The sequence below is a fragment of the Falco biarmicus genome, assembly GCF_023638135.1.
Source record: "Falco biarmicus isolate bFalBia1 chromosome 13 unlocalized genomic scaffold, bFalBia1.pri SUPER_13_unloc_6, whole genome shotgun sequence".
NCBI lineage: Eukaryota > Metazoa > Chordata > Aves > Falconiformes > Falconidae > Falco > Falco biarmicus.
In genome coordinates this window covers 24,327-33,149 of record NW_026611661.1, presented here as the reverse complement: position 1 = coordinate 33,149, position 8,823 = coordinate 24,327, and the positions used below count along the sequence as shown (strand labels likewise).

The following is an 8,823-nucleotide window of genomic DNA, read 5'->3' as shown; positions in this document are numbered from 1 at the left end:
CCCACCCCCTCCCCATGGGCCGGGGGGGGATGGAGGGGGGCTGTGTGCCCCTTCCCTGCTTTTTTGTGGGGTGCTCCCCCCCCAATCCTTGGCGGATGCAGGTGATGACAAAAAGCCTGTTGAGCTCACGCGGTGATTCTGTTCAAAGTAAACGCACTGATGTGTCCTGCTGGGGGGGGGAGGGGGGCTGCATGGCGGGGGCTCCCCGTGGTGCTGAGCACAGCCCCCCCCTTGTCTCCCCCCTCCAGAAGCTTTTCCGGCTGCCTGGTGGCCCCACGCTGACGTTCAAGGTGATGCAGGTGGGTGCTAGCAGGAGGCCCCCCCCCACCCCCATGGGCACGGAGGGCAGCGCCCAGCCCCCTCCTCATCCTCCTCATCCTCCCATCTCCCCTCCCCCCCCCAGTACTCCCTGATCAAGGACGTGGTCTCGTCCCTCAAGCGGCACCGCATGCACGAGCAGCAGTTCACCCCATCCCCCGCTGCTGGTCCTCAGCAACTTCGGTCTCCAACAAATCCAGCTCAAGCTGATGGCCACTATGTTCCAGAACATGTTCCCCTCCATCAATGTCCACAGGGTAAACGAGGAAGGGGGGGGGAGGGGCGTTGTCCTGCCTCGGTGGGGGTGCGACCACCGTGGTGCTGAGCGCTGGAACTGGGGAAGGATGGGAAGTTGCTCAGAACTGGGGAAGGATGGGAAGTTCCTCGGCTGCATCCCGGAGGAGGAATACAAAGTGGGGGAGGGGCAGGAGGAAGATCCCGAGGGAGGGATGTGGAGGGGGGAGGTGCCAAGTTTTTCCCCCCTGGGATCGCCAGCTGAAATGTTCTTCCCGTCCCTTCGTTCCTCCCGTCTCCCGTCTCGCTGCCTTCTTCCTGCCTCACTTCCTTCCATCCCCCTCCCTGCTCTCCTGCCTCCCTCTCTTCCTCCTGTCTCTTCCTTCCTTCCCGTCTCCCTCCCTCCCTCCTTCCCGTCTCCCTCCCTCCCTCCTTCCCGTCTCCCTCCCTCCCTCCTTCCCGTCTCCCTCCCTCCCTCCTTCCCGTCTCCCTCCTCCCTCCTTCCCGTCTCCCTCCCTCCCTCCTTCCCGTCTCCTCCCTCCCTCCTTCCCCCTCCCTCCCTCCCTCCTTCCCCCTCCCCCAGGTCAACCTCAACACCATCAAGCGGTGTTTGCTCATCAGCTACGACGCGGAGACGGAGCTCCTCAATTTCAGGCATTAGTGAGTGTCGGTGCCCCCGATTTTTGGTCTGGGTGGGGGTTGGGGGGCTCCCTGTGCCCCCTGTCCCAGCGCTGACCTCCCCCTCCCCCTCCTCGCAGCAGCGTGAAGGTCGTGCCTGTGGGCGTCAGCAAAGGCCTGAAGAAGCTGCTGCAGGAGAAGTTCCCCCAACATGAGCCGCCTGGAAGACATCAGCGAGCTGCTGGTGAAGTGCGTGGGGGGGGCACCTGGGGGGACACGGGGTCCCAAAGGTGCTTTCCAGCCCCTCCCCCAACACATCCCTGGCCCTCGGCAGGGACATCAACCTGTCGGAGAGCGAGGCCGAGCAGGATGGGACCCACAACGTCCTGGAGCTGCCGCAGGCGTACGCCGGCCGAGGCAACATGAAGGCGCAGCAGAGCGCCGTGCGCCTCACCGAGGTACGTGCCAGCGGTGACGCCGCGGCTGCTGTCACCCTGGGGGACGCGGCCGAGCCTGACGGGGGGGGCTTTTCCCCCTCCCCCACTTCCCCGTAGATCGGACCCCCGCATGACTCTGCAGCTGGTCAAGGTGGAGGAGGGCCTGGCGCAGGGCAACGTGCTCTACCACAGCTTCGGTAAGTGCCAGGGAACGGTGGCCTGCGGGCCGGGGCCGGGGCCAGGGGCCTCATCCTGCTCTCGCCGTGGGGGGTTTCAGTCCATAAGACGGAGTCGGAGGTGAAGGAGATCCTGGCGCGGAAGGAGGCGAAGCTGCAGCTGAAGGCGGAGCGGCGGCGGAAGCAGGAGGGGGACGTGGAGCGCAAGCGGCCGGCAGCGCGAGGCGCACAGGTGGGAGCAGCGCGGGCAGCGGTGGGCGGGCGACGGTGGGCAGCTCGCCGAGGGGCTGAGCGCCGGGGGTGCCGCAGGGAGAAGAGCCTGGCGGGGATCCGGAGGAAACGGCAGCAGGAGGGCGACAGCGACGCTGAGGACCCCGGCGCGCCGGAGCAGCAGGATGCGGCCGAGCAGTCGGAGGAGAGCGATGCTGAGTATTACCGGCAGGAGGTGGGCGAGGAGCCGGACAAAGGTGGGGTCTGGGGGCACCGGTGCTGAGCCCCTCCCTCCTCTCTTGCCGGTGGGTCTGGGGTGTTGCAGTGGTCTCTGGGGGGCTCCTGGGGGACCTGGTAGCCCAGGGGGGCTCTGGGAGTGGTGGGGAGCCTGGGGGGAGGCCTAGGGGATGAGGGGGGCCTGTCTAGGGGACCTGGGGGTGTTGGAGGGGATCTGGGGGGGACCTTGGGGGAGCCCAAGGGGGCTCTGGGGGGCTCGGGGGGACCTGGGGAGCCCGAAGCGGGTGGTCCTGGGGGACGTGGAGGTGCTGCAGTGGGCTCTGGGGGGCTTCTTGGGGACCTGGTAGCCCAGGCGGGCTCTGGGGGGGCTCCTGGTGGATGATGACGCAAAACCTTTGAGCTCCCCATGATCTCGGTTCAAAGTAAACGCACTGACACCCCTGTTGCCCCCCCCCCCGCCGCCCCCCGTCCCCCCTAATTTTGCTGAAACATTTTTTCTTCCCCCCCTCAATTTCCCCCCCAAGATCTGTTCCCCGACCGCACCAAGAGGAAGCGAAACTCCTCGGGCGCTTCCCGGCCGAGGAAACGGCGCCGGCGGCACAACCAGGAAGAGCATCCTGCCAGCCCCAGCCCCCCACCCCACGGCGCTGGGGAAGCGACGGAAGGGAGGCTCAGCACCAGGGAAGCGAGGCTCAGCACCAGGGAAGCGGCGGAAGGAAGACTCGGCACCAGGGAAGCGGCGGAAGGGAAACCCGGCGCCAGGGAAGCAGCAGCGGGGAGACTCGGCACCGGGGAAGCGGCAGAAGGGAGACTCAGCACCAAGGAAGCGGTGGAAGGGGAACCCCACGCCAGGGAAGCAGCAGCAGGGAGACTCAGCACCAAAAGACTTGCGGCACCACGGCAGGGCCCGGCCGCGGGTGGCTGGCCGAAAGCCACACCGCGGAGCAAAGCACCCAGCAGCCCGGGGAGGGCACCGGTCCCAGCTCTGGCCGCGCTTCCTCAAAGCCAAAAGGACGAGGGAAGCTGCTGACCAAGGGGAAAACGATTTTCCAGCGGCCCGGCCGTGCCAGGAAGGGGAAACGCTGAGACAGCAGCCGCCAGCCACGCGCCGGGACTGGGGGGGGGGGGAAGAGGAAATGCAACTCTCGCCTTTTCCTACCGACTCCTGTGCAATACACACCCCTTTGCCGTGACTGTCTGTGGCTGTGCTGGGTTGGAGGGGGGAAAAGTGGGGTCCCCTGAGCTCTGGTGGGGTCTCCCCCACCCAGGGTGCCCCTTTCGGTGCTGTCACATCAGGGACAGGCAGCCCTGGTGGGGAAGGAGCCCAGCATGCAGCTCCTTCCCCTTCCTGGCCACGCCAGAAGGCAGCTGCCCGAAGAGGAAGTGCTTTTCCCTCCCTGCCCCCCCCCCCCCAACTTCCCCAAAACGGCGCAGGAGGTGCCCCCGTGACCGCCACCAAGAAGGGAGGGACGTGACTGCCACCAAGAAGGGAGGGACGGGAGAGACCGGCGTAGGGCCCCGAGGCGGAGGATGGGGGGAGCAGGGCGCGTGGTGGGGCTGGAGGCAGGAGCAGGGACCCCCCGCCTGCCCCCCAGGAGGGCTGCTGGCGCCCCCAAGAGCTGGGCAAATTGTCAGGAGGGAGGGGGACAGAGAAGGGGACACATTCTGTCCCCACCATGAGATGAGGTGGTTGTCATCCCCCCCACGGCGGGGGCTCGACTCACCACTTCCCCTACGCAGATAGTGAGCAGCCACTGCGCTCCGCACCGCGAACCTCCCCCAAAACACCCCCCCCCAAAAAAACAAACAACAAAAAAGCCCCAAAGCAACAACCTTGGGGGACTCCAGGAGGAACCCCCCGAGATGACTGCCCACCTTGGCCCCTGCGGGAACTTCAGCAGCTTCCAGGAGTCTGTGTGGTCGGTGCTGGTGGTGCAATTCTTGCTGGCGCTGGCGGGGAACGGCGCGGCCGTCTACCATTTCGTCAGCCGCCGGCGATCCTGGCACAGCGGCGTTGTCTACTCCTTCCACCTGGCCCTCAGCGGGCTGCTCTACTCCCTCACGCTCCCGTTCCTGGCGGCGTATTACTACCCGCCCAAGGACTGGCGCTACGGAGCGGTGCTGTGCAAGCTGGAGCGTTTCCTTTTTCATTGCAACCTCTACGGCAGCATTTTCTTCGTCGCCTGCATCAGCCTCAACCGGTACCTCGGCATCGTTCACCCGCTGCGGGTCCACGGGCGGCTGCGGCCGCGCCACGCCAAGGCGCTGAGCGCCGGCGTTTGGGTGCTGGCCGGGGTGCTCTCAGCACCCACGTTGTATTTTGCGGAGCTGGAAGAAGCGGAAGGCGTGAGGAAGTGTTTGGGGAGCGCAGCCCTGTGGCGGCTGCGGTGGTTTTATCCCTACAGCCTGCTGCTGGCGGCGCTGGGCTGCGCGCTGCCCTTCCTGCTCACCGCCTTCTGCCACGCTGCCGTTCTCCGCACCGTTCTGCACAATCCTCACCTCAGTCAGGTGGAAAAACGGAAAGTGGGCCTGCTGGTGGGGGCGGGAGTGGCTCTCTACGCTTTTTCCTACCTGCCTTACCATGTTTTTCGTAACCTCAACCTGTGGCGTCGCCTGTTACCGCCGGCAGCGGAAAACTGCGCCGTTTCCAGCGCCATCCACGCCACCGCTCAGGTCTGCAAGATCCTGGTGAACCTCAACGTGTGCCTGCACCCGCTGCTCTACGCGGCGCTGGCCGACACGCTGCAGAGCTGCTGCAGCACCGGCGGCACCGACGAGGAGCGAGCCGAGCGCGTGGAGCTGCGGCCGGCAGCACCGCAGCCCCCCCCGGGGTCCCCGAGGCAGCTGGTGCAGCCGGTGGGTGGTTTGTAGGAAGCGTTTCCTTCCCGGAAAGGGTGGTTTGGAGGAAGCGTTTCCTTCCCGGAAAGGGTGGTTTGGAGGAAGCGTTTCCTTCCCGGAAAGGGTGGCAGGAATGTGGGAAAAAGCAGGATTAAAGGCAAAACCGTGAGCACAGCCTGGTGTGGTGCTTTTTTGTGGCAGGGAGCTCCCTTTTTCCTAGCTGAAAAGCTGGGATGAGCCGAAAAAACATGAGGAATGGCGGCACCGTGCCCTTTCCCGCGTCGCTGCTGTCCCCACCGTATGCCTGGGGACAGGGCAGGGGGACAGGGATGGAGTGACACCCCCCCCCCCCCAGTCCCGCAGCAGCTCAGAGCGACACCTCGGTGCATACCAGACCGTACGTCTTTATTTAGAAGTGCCGACCACTCTCGCCAGAAGCCAGCGCGGCACCGGCATGGCAGGTTCAGTTGGTAGAGGGTCTGCGGGGGGAGGAAGAGCGGGGTCAGGATGTGCGCAAGGAGGGAGAGGGGGGGGCCCACAGACAGCCCCCCAGCAGGACCAGGGCCCCCAGTCCCCCAAGTTGACCCCTCCCAGCACTTACTTGGCCCATTCCACGTTGAGGATCAAGTGGTCGTAGCCAAATCCGGAGACGCCAGCAATGGCACGGGCCGCATCCTCGCGGCGGTGGAAGCTGATGAAGGCAAAACCCTGGGGGGGGGGGGGGGAGGAAAGCGAGAGGGTGAGAGGGAGCAGGGGGGGGTCTCCTCCACTCCCCTGAAGGGGGAAACCCACCCCGTGCCCACCTTGGACTGCCCGGTGGTCTTATCCTTGGCTAAATAGATCCTTGAGATGGAACCGAAAGGCCGGAATAACTCCTGGAGATCGGTCTCACGCGTGTCCTCGGACAGGTTGGTGACACGGATCGTGGCGTTGTCGTCGGCTGGGGGGGAAGGAGGAAGGTGACAGTTGCTGGAGTGGCCGTGGGGGAGCAGGCAAAGCTGCTCACCCCACCCCCACCCAGGCCAGGCTCGCCGTACCCCTGCGGTTGGGCTGCATGGACTCCCCGCGGCGGCTGGCTCCGTCTCGCAGGCTGGGGGGGACGTACTTGCCCGTCTTGCTCTGCTGAGCCTGCACCGGCTCCGGCTCTGAGGGCAGGAAAAGCGTCAGGGAAGAAGAAAGGCTGCCCACAGGTAGCCCCCTCCCTGCGCCTCCCCCTCCCCTCCCCAATTTAGGGTAAAGGCATAAACTGCCCCACCTCCGGGTAGTTTCTCCTTCTCGCCTGTGGACAGCCCCAGCTGCTCGGCCAACTCCTTCTGCATCGGCCCCAGCGTGTCCTTGTAGGGGCAGCGGGTGGTCCAGTGGTCGCCCTTGCAGATACGGCACGAGACGATCTTCTGCCCCTTCAGTTTGTTCATGGGATCCTCTTCCTCCTGGCAGTTGAGATCCTGGGGGACAGGGAGAGCCCTGAGTCCCATGGGATGCGCCACGCACCCAGGTATGGCCTCACCGGGGGGCTCCCACCACACCCAACCCACCTCCTTGCTGGTGATGAAGGTCATGAAGACATCGTCACTCACGGTGGTGGTGGCCACGTTCGGCCCGGGGGCGTCAAACTCCGAATTCCCAAATTTCTTCCAGTTCTGAGGAGAAAACAGGGAGGGGGAAAGGAGGGGGAAAGGGGGGGGAGGAGGGGGGGTGGCGCTTGCACGGCATGTCCCTGAGCCATCACTGAGTGCAGAGCAGGGAAACGCTCCCCACCCAGGGGTCGTTGGGAGACTGACAAGGAACGGACGGAAGTGGAGGGCTGGGGGATGAAGCGGTTCCCGCTAGAGCGCTGATTTCCCTCTCTCCCTCTCCATTCCCACAGGAAATACTCACCTTCCGGCGAGCCACCGCCTTGGAAGCCTTCCTGGTTTCGATGCGGAAGGTGCGGATGATCTGTAAAAGCACAAAAGAACCGATGGCTGCAGGAGGAGGGACGAGGACGCGCCTCTGCCCCACACGGGCCACGTTTAGGGCTGCCCGAAGGCACCGAGCCAAAACAGGGCTCTGATGGGATGTTCCTCCTGGAGCTGCCCCACGCGCAGGCAGGGATCAGCCCCTGTGCCGGGACAGACTCTGCGAAGGGAAAAAAGGAAGCTCAGCAGCAGGAAGGAGCCAAACCAGCAGCCCGGGACGCGCTCCTCACCTTCACCTTGCGCCCATCCTCTTCCTCACGATACTCCGTGATGGTTTTGATGTTCCCATTGATAAGTTCCTTCGGGGAAGGGAGCGGGCCTGCAGGGAAGGGGGGAACAGTGGGATGGTGTCCCGGGGGGGGGGGGGGGGAGTGGTAGGAAAAAGCCCCCCCAAGCCTCTCAGCCAGTTCTCACCTCCCTTCAGCAGCTCGGCCTCAGCGCTGAGGCTGCCGCCCAGCACCCCCGGCAGGGGAATGTCCTTCAGCAGCTCGCTGGTGATGCATTTGTCTGCGGGAAGACGAGGGGGAAAAGTCACCCCATCGCTTGGGGTGAGCCCAGCAGAGGGGGCAGGAACCCCACGTCCTGGCACAGCCTCTCCCCGCAGGGAGGAGGTGCCCCGCTCTCTCCCCCAAGCACAGAAAAAGGTCAAAGAGCCGGAAAATCTCGACTGCTCCAAGTCCCCGGGCTTCCTCAGCCCCTGAAAAGTGGGGAGCAAGGGTGGGGAGCTATATCCTGCTCCTTATCCTGGGTCAGGCACGCTCTGCTCACAAGACCAGCCTCTGAGAAGAGCCAAGGAACCTGTTTTGAACCCTGGATGAGGAGCAGCTGCGTCTCTGGGCTGCAGCAGGAGCAGCAGCTGCTCTTTTTCTCCAGGAAAATCCTCCAGTTGCCGGCAGGAGGAGCAGCAGGAGGAAAATGGGGAGGGAAGTGGCCTAGAGACACTCACCGTCCTCTCCACCCTCCTCTTCCACCTGGTCGGCCCAGCTGGGCTTGGAGCTGTGGAAAGAGCAGAGCCTCAGACCCGCCACCCTCGCCGGGCCTCCTGTGCCCTCGCTCGGGGAACCCTGCTAACCCGTCAGACCCCAGGGTGCTGCCCCCTTCACCCCAGGGTGCTGCCCACTTCGCCCCCTCCACGTTGGGGTGCTGCCCCCTTCACCCCGGGCCCCAGGGTGCTTCCCCCCTTCACTCCCTTTGCCCCCTCCTCCCCAGGGTGCTGCCCCCATCATCCCGGGCCCCGCGGTGCTTCCCCCTTCACGCTGGGGTGCTGCCCCCTTCACGCTGGGGTGCTGCCCCCTTCACGCTGGGGTGCTGCCCCCTTCACCCCGGGCCCCCAGGGTGCTCCCCTCTTTGCCCCCTTCATCCTGGGGTGCTGCCCCTTCAATCCCTTCCCCCTTTGGCCCAGGCCCCTGGGTGCTGCCCCCTTCGCCCCGGGCCACTGCCCCTCGCCGCTCCTGCCCCAGGACCTCCGCTGCCCCCTTCCCTTCACCCACCACAGCCCACCCGAAGGCCGCCCCGGGGCCCAGCAGGCCTCACCGGGGGCCAGGGCCCAGCAGGCCTCACCGGGGGCCAGGATCCGCCAGGTCCCCCCTCCCCCCGCGGGGCCCGCCGGGCCCAGCCCAGGCCCAACCCCCAGACCCCTCCAGGCCCCCCGGGCCCGTCACCGTCCCCTCACTCGTAGTCGCCCGTCGGCATCGCGCTCGCACCGCCCTCACGCTCAGCGCCCGGAAGGAGGCGCCACACTTCCGGCGGCGCTGCGCCACTTCCGGCGTGTGAAGCGGAAGGGGCGGAGCCGAGGGG

General features: G+C 65.9%; 3 protein-coding genes across 3 annotated transcripts; 2 read left to right on the top strand and 1 right to left on the bottom strand.

The window, feature by feature from the left end:
• The first annotated feature begins 42 nt into the window (after positions 1 to 42).
• On the top strand, positions 43 to 5,240 carry LOC130143270 (uncharacterized). Its single transcript, XM_056325966.1, is given in 11 exon segments — positions 43 to 299; positions 404 to 469; positions 471 to 575; positions 1,136 to 1,212; positions 1,311 to 1,374; positions 1,376 to 1,419; positions 1,505 to 1,630; positions 1,728 to 1,804; positions 1,885 to 2,255; positions 2,755 to 3,135; positions 3,971 to 5,240. Coding segments are annotated over 11 exon segments (2,646 nt in total). The 5' UTR covers positions 43 to 95; the 3' UTR covers positions 5,102 to 5,240.
• LOC130143268 (translation initiation factor IF-2-like) lies at positions 2,093 to 3,627 on the top strand. Its single transcript, XM_056325963.1, has 2 exons — positions 2,093 to 2,250; positions 2,755 to 3,627. Exons 1-2 carry the CDS (start codon positions 2,179 to 2,181, stop codon positions 3,421 to 3,423), a joined length of 741 nt encoding a protein of 246 aa, XP_056181938.1. The 5' UTR covers positions 2,093 to 2,178; the 3' UTR covers positions 3,424 to 3,627.
• A 212-nt stretch (positions 5,241 to 5,452) lies between the features above and the next one.
• On the bottom strand, positions 5,453 to 8,810 carry EIF3G (eukaryotic translation initiation factor 3 subunit G). The gene is made up of 11 exons (XM_056325962.1): positions 8,699 to 8,810; positions 7,973 to 8,022; positions 7,441 to 7,533; positions 7,257 to 7,345; positions 6,947 to 7,006; positions 6,604 to 6,708; positions 6,324 to 6,513; positions 6,106 to 6,213; positions 5,872 to 6,008; positions 5,670 to 5,776; positions 5,453 to 5,547 (listed from the first exon to the last, which is right to left on the bottom strand). Exons 1-11 carry the CDS (start codon positions 8,716 to 8,718, stop codon positions 5,532 to 5,534), a joined length of 975 nt encoding a protein of 324 aa, XP_056181937.1. The 5' UTR covers positions 8,719 to 8,810; the 3' UTR covers positions 5,453 to 5,531.
• Positions 8,811 to 8,823: the final 13 nt, after the last annotated feature.

Bases quoted from the DNA above. Each gene is read 5' to 3' on its own strand.
- LOC130143268 (XM_056325963.1), top strand. From the start codon at position 2,179: ATGCGGCCGAGCAGTCGGAGGAGAGCGATGCTGAGTATTACCGGCAGG. The intron at 2,251-2,754 runs GTGGGGTCTGGG...TTCCCCCCCAAG, and splicing joins GGGCGAGGAGCCGGACAAAG to ATCTGTTCCCCGACCGCACC.
- EIF3G (XM_056325962.1), bottom strand. From the start codon at position 8,718: ATGCCGACGGGCGACTACGA. The intron at 7,534-7,972 runs GTGAGTGTCTCT...GTCTTCCCGCAG, and splicing joins AGAGGAGGGTGGAGAGGACG to ACAAATGCATCACCAGCGAG. The intron at 6,709-6,946 runs GTGAGTATTTCC...TTTTCTCCTCAG, and splicing joins AGGCGGTGGCTCGCCGGAAG to AACTGGAAGAAATTTGGGAA.